The sequence below is a fragment of the Aricia agestis genome, chromosome Z (genome assembly GCF_905147365.1).
Source record: "Aricia agestis chromosome Z, ilAriAges1.1, whole genome shotgun sequence".
Classification (NCBI taxonomy): domain Eukaryota; kingdom Metazoa; phylum Arthropoda; class Insecta; order Lepidoptera; family Lycaenidae; genus Aricia; species Aricia agestis.
This window is the reverse complement of record NC_056428.1, coordinates 29,563,582-29,583,150: the sequence shown is the minus strand read 5'-3', so window position 1 is coordinate 29,583,150 and position 19,569 is coordinate 29,563,582. Positions and strand designations below refer to the sequence as shown.

At 34.3% G+C, this 19,569-nt stretch overlaps 1 protein-coding gene across 1 annotated transcript in view; it reads left to right on the top strand.

Annotated features, from left to right (window-relative positions):
• Nucleotides 1–19,569, top strand: part of LOC121738463 — an 86,619-nt gene that overhangs the window by 66,627 nt on the left and 423 nt on the right. The window contains exons 21-43 of the mRNA XM_042130523.1: nucleotides 229–351; nucleotides 1,088–1,231; nucleotides 1,471–1,554; nucleotides 3,718–3,837; nucleotides 3,973–4,458; nucleotides 4,640–4,756; nucleotides 7,339–7,713; nucleotides 7,802–12,031; nucleotides 12,241–12,492; nucleotides 12,577–13,053; nucleotides 13,200–13,372; nucleotides 13,564–13,657; nucleotides 14,027–14,660; nucleotides 14,739–14,905; nucleotides 15,263–15,472; nucleotides 15,776–16,067; nucleotides 16,244–16,376; nucleotides 16,627–16,795; nucleotides 17,088–17,127; nucleotides 17,432–17,564; nucleotides 17,730–17,886; nucleotides 18,390–18,512; nucleotides 19,046–19,514. Coding sequence (XP_041986457.1) covers nucleotides 229–351; nucleotides 1,088–1,231; nucleotides 1,471–1,554; nucleotides 3,718–3,837; nucleotides 3,973–4,458; nucleotides 4,640–4,756; nucleotides 7,339–7,713; nucleotides 7,802–12,031; nucleotides 12,241–12,492; nucleotides 12,577–13,053; nucleotides 13,200–13,372; nucleotides 13,564–13,657; nucleotides 14,027–14,660; nucleotides 14,739–14,905; nucleotides 15,263–15,472; nucleotides 15,776–16,067; nucleotides 16,244–16,376; nucleotides 16,627–16,795; nucleotides 17,088–17,127; nucleotides 17,432–17,564; nucleotides 17,730–17,886; nucleotides 18,390–18,512; nucleotides 19,046–19,470 — 9,158 coding nt within the window. The 3' untranslated portion in view covers nucleotides 19,471–19,514. The remainder of the gene's footprint in view (nucleotides 1–228; nucleotides 352–1,087; nucleotides 1,232–1,470; nucleotides 1,555–3,717; nucleotides 3,838–3,972; nucleotides 4,459–4,639; nucleotides 4,757–7,338; nucleotides 7,714–7,801; nucleotides 12,032–12,240; nucleotides 12,493–12,576; nucleotides 13,054–13,199; nucleotides 13,373–13,563; nucleotides 13,658–14,026; nucleotides 14,661–14,738; nucleotides 14,906–15,262; nucleotides 15,473–15,775; nucleotides 16,068–16,243; nucleotides 16,377–16,626; nucleotides 16,796–17,087; nucleotides 17,128–17,431; nucleotides 17,565–17,729; nucleotides 17,887–18,389; nucleotides 18,513–19,045; nucleotides 19,515–19,569) is intronic.

Sequence of the window (19,569 nt, the reverse complement as noted above, 5' to 3'; positions counted from 1 at the left end):
TGGGTATTTATTAAATGTACGGTTTTTTAAAATTCCTAATTTATGCTGGCGAAGCCGCGCGTGACATCTAGTTTTTTTTTATATTTTCCCCAATTTTTTTTTGGCAATTCAAGTATTAATTCAGCATTTTAATATACTTGCTATAAATATTTGCTGAAATAGTAGATAAAACCAATGACTGTAGATTTTGGAATATGTCTAACGATGAACACGTATTTGTATTTTTAGGTGCCTTGCAGCAAGAAGAAAAGGTAGTCCAAATCATGTTAAATGAACAAGAAACAAATTTACGAAAATCTGATGTTACTTCGGATATCGGAAATGTACATGAAGAACCAGATCAACGACCAGGTTAATTAATTTTCTTTTTTTACCATTGAACCTATTTAGTTTATTCCCATAGATCCATTGCGCAGCAATAATATTAAATTCTCGTGTCACAGTGTTTGTGCGCGAACTCCTCCAAAACGGCTCAAGCGATTTTAAATAATTTTGTATGTACCATCGAGGAAATTGATTCCTAGGCAGTTGACGGACCTACGTCATTAGTCGGCTTATCACAATTCAATGTTAGCAGTGATCGGTCGGATGGGTTTGGCTTAACGCGACCACTTAGGTCCGCCATCTGCCTAGGAATCAACTTCTCTGATAATACATTCATTAAGCCTGAGAATAGGTTTTTATTTACTATTGATACTAGAAATTATTTATATGGCAAAACAATGTTTGCCGCGTCAGCTAGTTTATTATAAATAAAACCGTACCTTTTTCGGGATAAAAATTAAAGTATATAATATCTCCAAACCTTTCATTAAAATCGGTTCAAAGGTTTAAGCGTCACGTAGTAACAGTCAGACAGACATACACACTTTCGCATTTGTACCTAATCCTAGTAGAGAAAAGATAAAGTAGGAACGATTATATTAATTGTCAAAACAAAATTCCACGTATCATTTTATGACAAAATGTTCATTTTTTAATATTTTTTATTTTATTAAACAGCTAGTATTATTTTTATAATACAATATTTATCATTTGATATTAATAATTACCGTATTTCTTTAAAAAATTGTGTTGTATTAAACAGATGCTACAACAGTCATAAAAACGGAAGTCACTCTATCCACAAAAGAAGAAGATAAAAGTAGAGGAATATTAAAGCCCTTAAACGACGAGGCTGTTAAAATATCTGAAATAGAAGTCTTGGGGAAACAAGATGAGGATGATAAAAGTAAAGTATCTTATATCTTTAAACGAGCAATTCTTGTATATATATAATAAATAAATATAATAAATAAATAAATATATATATATATATATATATATATATATATATATATATATATATATATATATATATATATATATATATATATATATATATATATATATATATATATATATATATATATATATAATGAATTTAAAACCATTTTTTTTGTTTAATATTAAAATATGTGACACTTTTAGGCTGCACAGTGCAAGAAATTGTAAAAGAGAAAGAATCACAATCTTTAACTGTACCAGAAGAAACAGCCATCCAAGTTACTGCAGGTAAACATTTATATAAATTTGAAAATGAAGATAATGCCGTCTATATTAAAATTATTTATTAAAAGGTGCCATAACTAACATTATTTACTTATTGAATTATAGTACTCGTAAAAAAATTTAGATTATGTTCAATCTTTCATTGGCGACATATTACTTTTTATATATTATATATTAGACGTTCCGCGCGGCTTTGCCCGCGTAAATTAGATATTTCACAGACAAATTAGTCCACAAAAAATAGCCTATGATCCTTCACGTGGTCTACTTCTTATCTGTGCCAAATAACAGAAAAATTACTCCATAAGTTCGTGAGATAAGCCCTTTCAATAATTTTTCCCCATTTTCCACATTTTCCTCTATTTCTTCGCTAATATTAGTCTTAGCGTGATAAAATATAGCCTATAGCCTTCCTCGATAAATGGGCTATCTAACACAGATAATTTTTTAAATCGGACCAGTTCCTGAGATTAGCGCGTTCAATAAGCCCTTTCAAATAATTTCCCCCCGTTTTTCCCACATTTTCCTTTATTTCTTCACTCCTATCAGCCTTAGCGTAATAAAATAAAGCCTATAGCCTTCCTCGATAAATGGGCTATCTAACACTGAAATAATTTTTCAAATCGGACTCAGTAGTTCCTAAGATTAGCGAGTTCAAACAAACAAATAAACAAACTTTTCCGCTTTATAATAAACTTCTCGGCTCCGCACGGGTATAAAATATATTATTATAGCCTGTCCTGTCACTCACTGAAGAAATGATTAAAATCGATTCGGTAGTTTTCCATTATATTCATTACTACCTGTGACCCCGCATTGGTCGGTACCGCCGCGCGCCGCGCCGTAAAGTTACGTCCCGCAATTTTTAAATCTGTAATATTTTCGATAATATTCATTTAAATTATATTATGCTGTAAAGGGTAGAAAATAGATATATGGGTACGCCGCCAATTTTTGCTGATTTGGCACTGAATTATTGCGTTGGTAGCGTAGATACTTCTACTACAAGAAAAAGTGTCTACGCTACACTGCATACTAAAATGGTAGCGAATTTTTATTTCTACGCTACCGTAGCGTTGACAAAATTAAACTTATCTCTGTAAATAACACACAATGTACATATACAGGGTGCCAGGGTGCCATTAAACCTTCCTGCCAAATTTTGATATATTGATCCTTGTTAAAAATAAAAATACACGTATTTTTTCTTTTATAATCACTCACTGGTACTAAAATGTTGAGAAATAGCTACCGAAAGTTATCCTAAAAAACACTACAATTAATGGACACGACGCGTCTCCCGCGCGTTACCCCCTCTCATTCCCCCGCGTCGCGAGTGACCGTTCTGCAAAGATTTTAAATAGGATAAAATATGTCATTGAAAAAAAAAAATACCCAAATTTTTTTTGGTTAAATAGACTCTCCTAGTAATAATACCTAAGCCCTGGAAAAAAATTGGCAGGAAGGTTTAATTGCAACCTGTATATGTATATGAACTACGCTCAAAGACCGAAAACGCTCAGTGAGTGGAAAAATATGTCACAACGCGTTGTGGTCACAGTGGAACAGCCACGACGCGTTCTGGCAATCATAAAAAGACCATAACGCGAAATTCGTGTCGTGGCTGATATGCTGAGAAGTAAAAGACAGTACAAGTATATATGTATATATATAATTGGAATCTCGGAATCGGCTCCAACGATTTTCATGAAATTTAGTATATAGAGGGTTTCGGGGGCGATAAATCGATCTAGCTAGGGATCATTTTTAGAAAATGTCATTTTATTCGTATTTTACCGAATACCGAGCAAAGCTCGGTCAAATATCTAGTATAATTTAAATATAATAAGTAATACTTGTTGATGCCTGCAACTACGTTAATTATAGTGGTAAAAAGTGCACTAAAAATTGTGTTTTATTAATGTTCATCATGAATTTCCACCAAGAACCGATAGTACAATCAATCACATAATATATTATTGTTTTTCGACATTAATGTCTTCTGACTAGTTTCATGTAACTCATTTTACAAGAATGAATTAGTTCTTAGTGAATTAAAGAATAATGATTTAAAAAAAATATAAATAAAAAGACCACTTACAACACACTTGCAACAAATAATCACAAATTAAAGTAAAAAAAAATAATATTTAAATATTGTTTTAGCTCCAATACAACCAACTTCAAGGAAAAAGGAGGATGATTTTACAAAGGAACTTTCTGAAAGTGAAGTCAGTGCATGTGCATTAAATTATTCCGAAGTAAAGCGGTCTGAAATTGAGAAAAGTAAGTTTTGTTCAGTATAATATATTATTCAAGATTTGTTTCGAGTCGTAACCATCTCCTACTGAATCTGTTTAAATATGCCTGTTTACCATTTACTCAAATATAGGAATACAAAAAGGTTTTATTTTATTTTAGATACGTTCCAGGCACTGTTACAGCATATAGAACAATACGTTGAACTTACTCAAAGTGCAGAAGAAATGACATTAAGTAATATTAAACAAGATGATTTGAAGGAAATTGAGATTATTGCTAACGAATTGCGTGAAAGTATAGCAGCTTCTGAAATTTTAACTGATTGCTTAGAAAAGGAAATTTCCATCGAAAATATTACACCCAAACAGGCTCAATTAGCTCACAAACTTCAAATCGCATTAGAAACTATTCATGTGCAAAGTATAAGCAATGAACATGAATTATTGTTAAAGGATGCTAACCAAGAGCCTCAAGTTGCAACAGTTATAGAAGAATTACGAAAAGACTTAACAATGATAAGCGAAATTACTGTAATAGACGATTCCTTAAACAATAATACTATTCAAGATTTGAATTCGCCAAATGTAACGGTTGTTCCAGATTTACAAGCTACAAGGAATGAGGAGGAGACTCTTGAAAAATATGGTAGTGTGTTTAAATAACTCTAGGGTTCAGTAGTTAATACTAGTAGACGGAGGGACAGAGCGATTATATTCCTTGTGTGCTATCGCGTGTGTTATCACGGAAACTATAACAATGCTATAATAATATCGTTAAGTATTAATGAAGAATGTAAAAATGTTTAATTTAATTTTATTGATTTTAGAAACTACGCAGGAAATTTCCCAAAATATAAAGGAACTTGACACAAAAACAGTTACTGAAACTGAAATGGCAGACGATGTAGCGGTTACTTCTGTGTCTGAACCCGAAGCAAAAGATGGTAATCTTTAAAATTATAACATAATATTATATTATTTTATAAATACCCTAGTAATGGCTTAGGATCCCTTCATAAAAGGACCTTAATAATAATGAATACAAGTCAAAACTGCTGAATCGATTTTAATATTTTTTCAGTGGCTATATATTTTATATCCGATGCGAAGCCGGGGCGGGTCGCTAGTAATGAATATTCTATGGGCTTCATACTTTCGATTGGTATGGAATTTGTCTACTAACCAAACCCGAGAAATGTAAAAAAAAATATTTTATTCTGCACTGAAATTTTTTAGGCAACATGCTAGCAATAAATAAATATCTTTCATCTATTAACCAGCTCGGTGAAGGTCCTTCTATGAAGGAATTCTAGGCCATAAAATATGAATGCACAAAAGGAAGTCTGGATGGAAAATTCGAAAGCACAAACTTTGACTTAGGAACTTTTTTAAAATTAAGTAGATACAAAGTATACAAGGTTTTATAATTGGTTTTATATAAACGTGGCGAGAAAAGGAACTAAACGTTTCTATCATACAAAAAAGTCATTTTTGACATGTGTTTGACAGTTCTCCTTTACCAGCAGCGCTCCCTTCAATGTCACCCACGTTCATATAAAACCTTGTCGAGCTGTAAGGCCGGCCGCAAATTGTCCGAAATTTCTGATCAGAAACATATGAAATACCATCCGATCGAGTACTCTGGTGTTTCGTCCCAACCAAGGTTTTTGGGCCCAGTGGGCCCAATCACCAGATAAGATTTTTTTACATTTTTTTCATCTGGCGATTGGTCCCAAGTAATTATTTTTTATGACTTTTGGGCTTATGTCCGTAGGGCTAGCAAAAAAGTTGTAGATTTGAATAAATAACAAAATAATTGCTTCGTATGAAAGCATTTGTTATACACTGAATGAATATAATATGATATTTAAAGAAAAATAATACAATGGACATGTATAAATTAAAATCTCTTATGACATAAGTACTTATTTTTGCCAATTAAAGAAATATATAAGCTTTATATAAAAATAATAATTATAAATTAATTTTAAACTGAAATAAGTATACAATAATAATATAATTACATTATTTAGAAAATAAGTACTTTTGTTATTATAAATAAGTACTTATGTCATAAGAGATTTTAATTTATACATGTCCATTGTATTATTTATCTTAAAAATATATATATATATATATATATATATATATATATATATATATATATATATATATATATATATATATATATATATATATATATATATATATATATATATATATATATATATATATATACATATATATATACAAGAATTTTGCTCGTTTTTTTTTTTTTTTTGTAAGAGAACGACTCATTAATTAATAAATTTTATATAAGTAAGTTTAATTCAATTACGTGCCATTGTTGTGGCAGAATGTTAAAACTATAAGTATTTAATAAAATCTTTATATTAACAACATTTTGGCAATAGAGACATTTGAATTTGAAAATGAAAAATATTTTGCATCACGTAGGTGCTATGGCAACTTTATGCCGATAGGCGCGAGCGGTCTTCCCAAGTCTATCGTACAACTAAGATAGAATCATTTTACTATGGGAAAACAACCATTAAAATTTCACGCAGTACCTATTAGAGCAGGTATTTTTTTAAAACTTGATTCAACGCAGTATGTTTAGGTAATAATAATAATAATATAAGTTTTAAGGTGTTAGATATTTTTTAGTGTTAGATATGTTTCGGATCAGAAATTTCGGACAATGTGCGGCTGGGCTTAATCGGCATAGTCTCTTCTAACAATTATTATATCTGACTTAAATAAATATTAAATAAGTTATTATTTATGTAATTAATTATTATTATTTTAAATATTAGATTTCCTGTTAATGCGGTGTTGCAATAATTAGTAAAATGAAAACTCGTATATCCAATACGTGACCTATAATATTATGTTAGATATTTTTTAAATTTACAAAACATTATTATGGTTATAACTGATTATTTTTGTGTGTTTTTGTGCCTACTTCAAAATTTCTTGCCAGAAAATAATGAATCATAAAAGTGGAACCAATCGCCAGATGATAAAATGTTAAAAATTCATATCTGGTCATTGGGCCCACTGGGCCTAAAAACCTTGGGACGAAACACCAGAGTACTCATCCAATCGACTTCATTTGACACATAATGTCAGATGCCTGCCGGAACGCACTCTGCTCATATATTTTGTATCTGACGTCCGGTCCGGATGAGTTGTCAGATGCCGTCTATCGGATGATTCGGATGGCAGAATTTTTTAATTGCGTTGCGGCGGGCGTCTGACATTATGTGTCAGATGACTCAGATGACGTCGATCGGATGCCAGTTCAAATGTTTCTGACGGATCGCGCTCTCTCGTACATTTTGTACTAAGCCGAGTGAGCTCGAACTCGCCGGAAGGAAATTTCGGATAGTGTGCGGTGGCCGGTGTGGCGGTCCGGCCGACGTTCAAATGTTTCGTATCAGAAATTTCGGACAATGTGCGGCCGGGCTAAATGTTTGCCTGATATCGATTTTTCTGAATATACATTTTTTCAATTTTTTTTCAGCTAACATCATTAAATTTTTAAAAGAATTTGTGTCTGACGACAACATTAAAGATGTAAGAAAATTAAGTCCGACGATATTTGAGGAACTTAAAAGAACATCGGATATAGCTAAAACTATGTTGAATAGTATAATTGACGTACAAAAGACTTCAACAATTGAAGATAAATCAATACATAGTGTTGAAATGCTTAGAAAAGAAACAAAAAAATTAAGTCATTCAATAAACTCTTTGCATGGTGTAATTATTTCGGAAGTTGAACAAAATAACAATATTAAAGAAAGTGATGCAATGAAAAAAATAGTAAAATCTATTATTGCTTTAAAAATTGAAATATCGTCAGCACCAGGTGATCTAGATATTGAAGTGAGATGTGGTAAGTACCAAAATAAAAGAATGTAATGCAAATGAAATTTTAAATTTTCAAAAGCTGTATTCCTCAGTGTCTCTTTTTTATGTTTTAGAACAAGAGCCTTTATTATATGAAACTGGTGAACAGTCTTTAAAGAAATTGGAAATATTACTACATGAAATCAAAGAGCAAATAAATACACTTCCAACTGAAGTGTCTATTGAAAGACAAGATGCGTTAAACATTATTCTTGAGGAAGTTCAAATATTGATCATAAAGCTTAAACAAGATTATGATGAATGTAAAAATGACACTCTCAATGAAACTCTTGAAGATTTAGAGTGCAGTGTGAGGAGTGTTCAACTTCAGTTGGTTGAAAATGGACCAGTGGATTTACTAAAGGAAGCCTGCTTAACTTTAATATCTTTAGTTTCTAATATTCATGAAACTGAAGCTACTCCCGCAGCCGATGTGAATATTTGGATAGAAAATGTTTTACGAGACTGTATAAAAGACATAGAAGAAACTACAATTTTGCTAAATAAATTGAATCCATATAAAATGCACAATGAGTTAGAAACTGTAGCATCTAATTTAAAGGACATAATGGATAATATTAAAAGTTTGAAAGTCCTGTTTTCGGCGGACGTGAATGTTTTAATAGACAAAGGTGTTGATATTATTCAAACCTTTAATCAAATTGAAGATACGGTATTCCGTTTAGATAAAGAACTTGAATCAGTACAAGATATTAAATCGGAGATACGAGAGAGTATAACTTCGGCTACACATTCTATCTATATGAGTTTATCAAATATGCGTAGTTCTTTGAACAGTATACAAAAACAATACATGTACGAACATTATGGACTTCCTTGTGAACATTTCCTGCGTTTGTTAAAACAAATTTCTGTACTTACAAATATCGATGATAGACCTCAGTGGAAAATTTTAGCAAAGAGCCTTCGACAAGTGTTGAATCATTTCGAAGATATAAAGTTTTACATTAATTTTGATAAAACAGCAAGGCTACCTAATGACGCAGCATTTACAAAAGTAATCTTAGATAATCTCCAAACAACTTTATATGATTTATTATTTGTGTCTAAATTTGATTTAGACTTAGATATAGACAAAAGCTTGTTAAGTACGTTGACATTTGCAGAACAGACAATAACTAACTTCGAGGGAAAAAGTGTAATAGAAGTTAGAGAAAAAATTCCAATATTTTGTGAGTTGTCCCAAAATATTTTGCTTTTGTCAAATTCTTTGAATAATATAGTAAAGGAAAGAGTTCAACATAATAAAACTTTACGTATTGTTAAAAAAGTCAGGGATGACAAAAAAGATGCGCCTAACATTCCAATTTCAAATGATAATAAAGTAGAAAATATTGTAACTAAATCAGTTCTGGCATCCCAGGAACAAGAGCCAGAGACTGAAATAGATAAAAATATTGATCAGAAACTTGACATAGCAGAAGCAAAACAACCAAAATCGGAAAATGACGATAGTACTTTTCTGAAACAAGAGGTTGGATCGTCTGAGTCAACAAATGTGTTAAAAATAACTGACGCTGAAATAGACAAAGATAATATAATAGAACAAATTATTGCTAAAAATGCAACCGATGACCAAACTCATGATGATGGTATTACAGAACATAAGATGATACATGAACCTTTATCAGAAAATAAAGTTGAGAGCTTACCTGACGATGATCTTTTATCTGATAAAGCCCGGAGTCAAGATGCTAGCAAAGAACAAAAGCAAGTCTTAAATGAAGAACAAAAAGAAAGTGGTCATGAGGCAACAGGAGAAAATAAAGGTGATGAATCTTTCGTTTCAAAGCAAGTTATAGTTTCCGGGTCACAAGAGGAAATAAATGTAGAGAAGCGAAGAGAACAGAGCTCATCCAGTAAGACACCTATTCGTAGCGAAATTCGTGACATTAAAGAGCAACAAAAACAAGAGTCACCAATCGAAAAACCAGATACTAAAAATATAGATGAAGAAAAAGTGGTTGACATTAGTATTCAGAAAAATAAGGAAAAATCGGGTATAATGAATGATGAAACACAAGTCGAAGAAAGTGAAAAATTAGGGTCTCCTCAAACTGTGCCAGAAAAAGTTGAAGTTACTGCAATGAACCAAGAACATGAACATTTGCACGGAAGTCAGCGCGCAGAAGAGACTTTGTGTATAGTAAATGAAGAAGTAGCTGAGTCTCAGGAGACATTTGCAGTACTGGATAGGCTCATGAGTGATAGCGAAAAAGAAATAAATCAAGCGTCCGAAAAAGAACTAGAATCTGATATTGTAATAGAGCAAAATAAGATTGATTCAGAAATAATCGATAATTTACCCCAAATCACACATAGTGATATCCAAGAACAAAAGCCGAAGAAGCAAGAAGAAAAACAGCTTATAGTGGATACATCTTATGAAGGGGAGAAAGTGTCAAGTAAAAACACTGGTGACATCAAACCATCAAAATCGTCTAAAATTGAAGAAGTATTAGTACCACCCACAAATACTGACAAAGTCGCTAAAGAAATTAATAGAGATGATGATAAAAATATAGAAAGTAACACTTTAGACCAAAATTTTGCCGAGATCAAACCAAAGAGAGCTTTAGAAAACGAAGAAAAATATAATAATGACGACGAACTTCTGAAAAGTTTGCCATTGAAAACGCCTGAAAACTTATGTATAGCTATTTCTACTTTACAACCAAAAGGCGAACTAGATTCTAGTCAAAGTCTATTAGTTCAAAATGTTCACATCCTTCAACACAATGAACCTATAAAGCAAGCACCAGACGATTCGCCAAAAGGTGCATTTGAAGAAAAAATAAAAATCCCAGACACAATAGTACCAGAAACAGCTCGGGATGATGGAAATCAAAAACTTCTGAAGGAGAATGTGATTGAAAAAAATAAAACTGACTCACCTTCAAAGGTGACAATAGAAAATAATGAACAAAAACTACACGAACAAACTAAAAAAGCAACGGCCGAAAAGCAGAAAGAAGATTCAAGCAAACCGAAATCAGTACAAGACGTTCAAGTTGATAAAAGAAAAGAAACAAAGGAGAAAAATAAAAATCAAGAAGAATCTTTTAGTGAAGAAGCTTCTCCAAATAAAAGCTTAACTAAAGGGTCATCAACAGAAAGCAATAAGCAATCGACGACAAATATTAAACAGTCTGAAAGTGAAATTAACAAAGTTATTGAAAATTTTGATCAGCAAAACCAAAATGAAAGCTTTAGCAAGAAGCAACTAGTCAATCAAGAGCTTGAATTCAAACATACAAAATCGGATAGCAAAGCCGGAACTGAAGATTCGGCTTCAAATGATCCAATGATAGATGATATGAATCTTAAAATTGAAAAACAGATATCAAATGCTGGTACTGAAGAAACAAATATGATAGAAGAAAACAAAGAATCTCAAGTAAACAACATTAACAAAGCCACAGGAAAAATAAGTGATACTTTGAATACAAAAAAATACAAACAAAAGAAATTTGCTTCTTCCGTACAAAATAAAAATGCCCAAGAATGTAACGATGAACTCTTAAATAATACAAGTGAACGTATTGACCATAAAAATTCAGGCTATAGAGATACGACAAAGCTCATTATTGAGGACTCGTCCGATAACAGCTTGCACAAGGAGAAAAAGAGAAGCAACGAAAAAGATAGAACCACGTTTATAGATTATAATTTACAAGACTATTCGTCTGATCTTTTAAGACCGCCCTCATACATTCCAAAATCATCATCATCATCATATAACGATGAAACTTTATTTAATAAAACTGATAAAGCACCTATAATTTATAAAGCTCAGTCTCTGTTACAAGAGTCACAGTTAAGATCTACTACTCCTCAGCCACCACTTGTTTCATCAGAGAAGCTGTCACGAACAAGGCAAAGGTCTAAGCCATTGAGCGAATGTGACAGCAGCATATCAGAAAGAAGATCAGGTACTTCGAGAGATTTAAAAAAGAGGCCATCATTCTCAACATTTTTAACAGACAGAACGGCTGTGGAAGGTTCCCGAGTAAAACTTACGTGTAGTGTGTTATCTTCTTCGGAACCAACAGTCACTTGGTATAAAAATGGAGTAGCTCTTGACAATAAACAAAAATATAGGAGTAAATATACTGATGGACTTATTACTTTAGAAGTTCTAAATGCTGTACCAACAGATTCTGCCGAATACAAATGTACCGTTGCAAATGAAAACGGATCTATTACAACATCAGCTAATCTTAAAGTTTATCCTAGTTTTGAGGCATCGCCAATACCTCCAACATTTACACGCTCAATCAAAGGTAATTGACGTTTTTATTTACAAAGTTAATAATTTGTATTTAATTATTGTATAAAATGATGTTTTATATAATTGGAATATGATAAGTGTATGAAGTATTTTTTGTTGTAATAGATATACAGACGGCAAGTGTGTACTCAGCGCGCTATACAATTTCTTAATGCTATCAATTATAATTTTCAAAATTTCAATTTTATTTTAATATTACAGATACCTATCATCTAGCTGAAAACGAACTTGTATTAGAATGTCGTATTCGTGGCCAACCTCTCCCTACAATTACATGGTTAAAGGACCAAGTACCTATATATTCACATGACAGATATCATCCTTGCTATTTAGCGGATGGTGTTTGTCGTCTTGTGATTGATTCTCCTTGCCCAGCAGACAGTGGGATATACACCTGTAAAGCTGAAAACTCTATGTGGTCCGACCAAATAACACACACTGTACAATTTACTGGTAAGATTACATTTAATTTAAAAAATCATAATATCCTCTTTATATTGTTAAATTTCTTTATTATTAAATTATTGTCTGTTTAAGGACGTGAAAGCCAAACTGATATGAATATAACAACATTAGAAAAATCTCGGTTTCATCGACAAGTATTGGAGTCGCGTAGGCCTCATTTTACTAACGTCCTTAGCGACTACAAAGTATCTAGAGGTGGTACGATTGGATTACAAGTTGAAATCAGAGGGTCACCGACAAGAGTTGAATGGCTAAGAGAGGGAAGATCTGTAGTAGATACATATACAAATGCTCAAACTTACGTAGATCAAGAGACTTATACCTTAGCACTAAGTGACGTAACTGAAAAAGACTCTGGTTTGTTTACCTGTAGAGCGTGGAGCTCTTACGGCAATGTGGATATGAACGCGTCAGTTACTGTTGTCCAGCCTGCTGAAATTGAAGGCAAACCAGCTATAATAGTCAGTCGTCCTGCAAAGGATATCCAAATTTCAGTGGGTGAAGACGTTAATATATCATTCCGTGTTCAAGGTGAACCTAAACCAAAAGGTTAGTTATAAATTGACTTGGTTACAATCTATTTCTTAAAACGTACTAAAAAATATAGTACATTTTAAAATGACATTTTGTCACTATGATAGTTGCAACTTGCAAAGTATAGTGAACAAAATATAATGCTTCTACTTAATTTTCAGTCGTTATCATGAAAGGAATACGAGATATCACTAACTCTCAAAGAGTTTGCAAAATGGTGTCTGATGATTACGTGAAATTTACATTGAAACGCTCTATCATTACCGACGCTGGCACATATTGTATTCTAGCTCGAAATGCTTACGGTTGCGATAGAGCATTTGTTACAGTTGAAGTAAGTACTTAAAATAATATTATCTATATACTTCGTGCTCGAGTCTGAGAGAAGGAGGAGGTAGCTAAGGAGCGTGCGGGGCCCCCGTAACGTTCTTATTATTCTTAGGAGCATGTGCGCATATAACAATTTAGAATTAATCAATAATTTTGGGAGAATATTTTTAATTTAAATAATTTAAAATTGCTAAGGTCCGGCAGCGGGCATCATCTGATAACCTCATATCTGACTGGACGTACCCAAACGAAGAAGCGACAAGCTCCACAGTAGAAAGAAATTACAAGTGTAAGTTTTTTTTACGCATTACTAAAATTTTATTCAAGAAAAAGGTAAAATAAAATTAGTTTAAAAAAGTTCCCTTGGAATACTACACGGAAATTTAGGAAGAATCTTATAAAATACCGTAAAAATTAAGTCTAAAAATACATGTAATATTTTTAATAACTAATGAAAACAAAATAAATAAATCATTCCCTAATAAGTAAAATTCAAATGAGGTATTATAACAATATATTTAAAATGCTCCGTCAATTATTCTTTGTAAATTTTTAATTGAATTCTATGCTAATAATATCTCAGCTCAACGTGTCAGTTGGCAATTCATCAAGCGTCTATAAGGTCATTGACGTAGCAACAATGATATTTGTTTTATAGCTGTGCCTGACCGCATCCCGGGCGAGCCGAGTGTAGTTGACGGAGGAAATAATTGGGTCTCGCTCGCTTGGCCCAAGTCGGACCACGAAGTGAAAGCTCCAGTGTTAGCTTACAAAGTTGAAAGTTGGCTACTCGGAAAAGAAGGAGGCGCACGTTGGACAGAACTGGGCATCACGCCACGAAATACCTTTGACGCTTTCAACTTGAAGCAAGGGGAGGAATATCATTTCAGAGTGACTCCTAGAAATCGCTACGGTTGGGGAGAACCTGTTCAAACTTCGACGGCAATCTCGATCGGATTATCCGGTGAGAGACCCGAATTTGTCGAAATACTTCCTGGACAATTAAAAGTACTAGTGGGCGAGTCAGCGATACTGAGTTGTAGTTTTAAAGGAAAACCCACCCCGGAAATTGTGTGGATGAAAAATGGACACGAAATTGATGAGGAGCCCGATCGCGTAAAAATAACTCCCGGTGGCGAGAGTTCTAGTTTAAAAATCGAAGATGTGCGTTTAGAGGATGAAGGCAGATATAGTTGTGAAGCGACTAATGCACATGGTCGAGCGTCTACATACGCAAGGATGACTGTGATAACTGATAAACAGGTTTGGGCGGCTGATGCCAAACTTAAACGGTAAGTTTTTAGTTAGGCGATTGGGGTGGGTAGTTTTAATAAAATATTGTAATATTTTAATGAAATTCATATTTTTAGTGAGCGGTCAGCTGGAGTCGAGGGAGACTACCCTCCTCAATTTACAATGCGCCTTAGAGACCGGCGTGTGCAAGCGACTTATCCAGTTCGACTGACGTGTCAAGTTATTGGAAGCCCGCCCCCGACCGTGACCTGGTTCAAAAATGGAGAACTAGTGATTGTTGACGGTAATTTATAAACATATTGTCATCAACAATAATAGTCAAGTAATTCAAAACACAATCATAATATTCACTAGCTAATAGGAAAAGTTTTATAATTAATGTTATATAGCAATTGTTGCCATTGTATTTTACTTCGTGACCAGTTAATATATCATCAATACATAATATGATTTTCTTACAGTAGGTACTTACCACTTTTTGAAATGTTGATTTTTGACTTGTATGTCTATAATAATAATTATTATTGTTACTTACTCATTTAAGCCTTATTCTATTAATTATAGAGGAACTTATACGTTATAGTTACATCCAAAACATATTAGTAATAAATTGTTTGTAAAACAAAAGGTGTCATTGCAGGTCGACACTCAACTTCTCAGGATGAATTTTTCTATACTCTTGAGATTGCGCCGACAAACCTTGATGATGGTGGTGTTTATGAGGCTATGGCTAGAAATGGTTGTGGCGCCATAAGCTGTCGCTGCAGTCTAGTGGTAGACAAGGGTATAAGAGCGTACGTGGCACCGGAGTTTTGCTGCGGACTAGAACCTCTATATCGCTTGAAAGAAGGTAATACGTCGGTATCTTTTAAAACAAACATTCACAGCTCATAGAATCTAAATATTATTTGAACAGAATACTTTTAGTAAGGTTTTAAACATAGATAAAGGTATCATTATTTATGTGATTTATTTTATTGAAATTTGCGGATATAATATACGCATGTTTTCTGCAAATTTTTTATTATTATATCTTAAGCTATATACTATATATATAGTATATAGCTTAAGATATATTAATATAGATAAGATATAATATAGATGTAATATACATTACATCTATGGGAAACTTAAAAATATAATGAAAATTCAGGTGAAGAGTTGCGGATAGCTGCGATGGTCGAGGCCTATCCGTCGGTGGGTGTAGCCTGGTACAGGGACGGAGTTAGATTGAGGCCCAGCCGACGGGCCATCATGACCTTGGACAGAGATGGACAGATCGAGTTAGCCGTAGCTTCCGTCACATCTCGAGACGCGGGTGTCTACTCCTGCACAGCGTCTAACGAAGTAGGAAGCGCCACCACTTCAGGCAAAGTAGAAGTCATCGAAGGCGTAGGCGGAGATAAGACTAGAACTCCTCCTGTTGTCATCAGTCCCGATGTACCGTAAGTTGATCTGCATTTTTACTTACTAATCTATAGATACCTAATTATTAACTTATGATACAAAACAATATAAGGAGACTTTTGTGAGTTCACAAAATATACGTTGGTGTTTGCTTCGGATTTTTATATGAATAATCAATATTGTTAATTTTCATTTTATTTTCTCTATTACCAAGGTATTCCAAAGAGCCGATGTTCATTAGAAAGCCACGGTCTAGCGAAGCATACGAAGGGGATACGGTTATTATTGAATGCGAAGTCATTGGAGACCCTAAGCCAGATGTGTATTGGTTACGAGACTTTTTGAAGGTGAACAATTCTTGACACATTCATAAATATTATGAAGGAGTAAATTATGAAGATAATAATTTATAAGTTATACTGATGAACAGTAGAAGCTTGTCATCATTTCTTCGTGTTGCAGTACAGACTAAAGCGAACCCACTACCACTCTTACGGCTTACCTCTACAAGAATCTTACAAATTGTTTAGAGTAGTTTCTGAGATCTTTTAATCTTAACTACAGGGTACGGTTTTCTTATAATTGTTATTGTTCCAGCCGGATTACTACAGGGATGCAATACATTTCAAGCGTGTTGGAGGTGGCCCTGAGTATAGATTAGAAATACCACATGCCAAATTAGATTTCACAGGTGCCTACTCCGTGGTGGCGAGAAACGTGCATGGCGAGGCCAAAGCGATTATATCGTTACAGATATTGGCAAAAGGTATGTCAGTCGAATACAAGATTAATTTTAAAGTGTTAGTGACATATAGATACGTTATTAATACATTATGCGATTGGTCTCGTGAGATAGGAGACAGAAGAACATTATTTAAAGTCCGCTTTGTTCCTCAGCAATCACTTGCAACATTTTGTGAGACTGACTTAAAAGTGATTCTAAAAGTTGTTGCGGCCATCACTTCTAGCTTTTTGAACTTAATTTGATATTAAAATTATTTTCCGCATCGCTACATACGATGCCATTAATATTAATTGTAATCGTTTCTGTCCTACAGATCCGAGTTCCAGTGATGACGCTCACAATGTTAGATACGGGTTCGTACTATTTAGGTTTAGTCTTATTTGTAGAGGTCGTTAGCAATAACATCCTTAGGACTTTTAGGGGTTGTTTCACCACTTCCTGATAAGTTCCGAATAGGCTATCCACAACTTATCTGACAGATATAGTATGGAATATCTGTCAGCTAAGTTGTGGATAGCCTATCTGGCAATTATCAGGAAGTGGTGAAATGGGCCCTAACACTCAGAACCATAAAGTTAATGTACCTAGCGGAATATATTAACTTTATGGTCAGAACAGAGGTGGTATAATAATATGCATCGTTTGTCTTGTTTCCAGCCGCGTGGATGTGATACCTAGATTTGACAAGGAGTTGACAGATTTGTTGTGCCACGATGGTGACACTGTTGAGTTCGAATGTCACGTCTCCGGCAATCCCGAACCGGACATCAGATGGTTCCACTATAACGAGGTATATCAGTTCAGGAGCTGCAAAGTATGGATCTATATGTTTAATTTAAGATCAGTATTTTGTGTGCTAAGTTTATAACGACTTAAAATTAAATTCCTTCCAATAAAATATTTATACCTATCTTCTTAGACCTTAGATATTTATCATAGTTACGTAAATTTTTAGATAATACCCGACGGCACTGAGTTTGAAGCCACGTATGAGGTCGGCGCGGCTCGACTCAGGATCAGGCAGGTGGCTGCGGAAGACGAAGGCACTTACACTTGCCAGGCGACCAACACACTTGGCAAAGCCACTTCCAGCGCGTGTCTCGTGGTTTACCGTGAGTTATATCATAATGCTTTATATGACCACTTGTTTTGGAATTATATGTTTTTTTCAAAAATTATTCCATGTAAGGGTAATAATCTTTTATATTTAATCGTTCGTTTCCACAATGAACCGATTCCATTTTTAAAGTGATTTTCTGTATGTTTGTTTTCTATAATGTTGTCGTTTATTAAATTAATTCAAACGATTTTATTTTAATTAAGCGTAATTTGGAGCTTATTGATAATTTCGGTGTACGCTCAAAACTAGGACAAGCCTAGTCATTCTTGTTGCTTGTGATTACTGCAAGAATTGTGAGTATGACTAAGCTCAGCTTGTGACCAAGTGTCACACACTCGAGTATGAGAAACTATGAATTGTGACCGAGTGTCACTCGAGTCTTTTTAATTTAACATCATGGTTTAACACTGTTAAACCATCAAGTGTGACCACTGACCAAGCGTCACTCGTGTGTCAAGTGTGACGATGTGTCGCTCAGTGTGAGTGTGTTTGTAGCGCCGGGCGAGCCGAACACGCTCAGTCAGCGCCTGCGCCGGCCGCCCGCGCTGCTCTCTGCCGCGTCCACTCCGCGGTCCACCCCTCGCACCACACCCGCCCGCTCCGCCTCCAGGACACCCGGTAATTATGCACTCACACACGCTTTATATACAAGCAATTACACACGACCTGGTCTAGCGGTACTGACAAACGTTTTCTTACTTTGAAGTAATATAGAATTGTCAAAAGCGGTAAGTTTTTAATTAAAAGTAGGAACTATCAGAGAAGTTGATTCCTATGCAAATCGGGGACCTAAGTAGTTTGGTCGCGTTACGTCAAACCCAGCTGACAGATCACAATTAACATTGAATTGACGTATTCGACCAAATAACGTTGGTCTGTCAACAGCATAGGAATCAACTTCCTCGATGGTACATACCAGGCTCCAAAGATTTAGCGTACCGAGTCTACCCCAAGAATATAACTCTCTATCTTCCATCAACTATTTCATATCATTTTGATGTGATTTTCCAATAAGCTGAGACTAAAATATGAACAACAATATATTTAAAGTCCCCTAAATCTTAGGCCTAGACATTATTCGTAGGCCTAGACAATATTACGTAATTCAAATTATTTGAAGAAACAAGGGTAGATCCATAATATTGTTCCAGGTCCAGAGGCAAGAAGACTTCGAAGTCCTGCCAGGGATACCGCACCGAATTTCTACACATATCCGTTCAACAAAGTAGTAGAAGAAGGGGAAACTGTAGTGTTCAAATGTGCAGTTAAAGGGTTGCCTACCCCATGGGCCACTTGGGACAAGGACGGTATACCCCTGACCCCCACAGCGAGAATAAGCATAAAAGAGAAAGATGAAATGCTTCGCATACTAGAAATAGAGGAAGTGACAATCGAAGACGTCGGTCTATACAGAATTACTCTGGAAAACGACTACGGTAGAGTCGAGGCTTCTGCGAGACTGGAAGTCATCACTCACAGAGGAAAGTTCTATGGAAGCACTAGATCCTACAGCCCCTCCCCCAGAAGATCTCTCCCTTTTAGAAGAAGAACACCGTCGCTCTCCAGATACGATTAATTCAATCCTGTCGGCTTTCGAATTGGACATGACATTTTGAAATCGTAAGTGTTCTCGGTAAAGATAATTGCTAAGCGAAATCCGGGTACCCTTTATAGC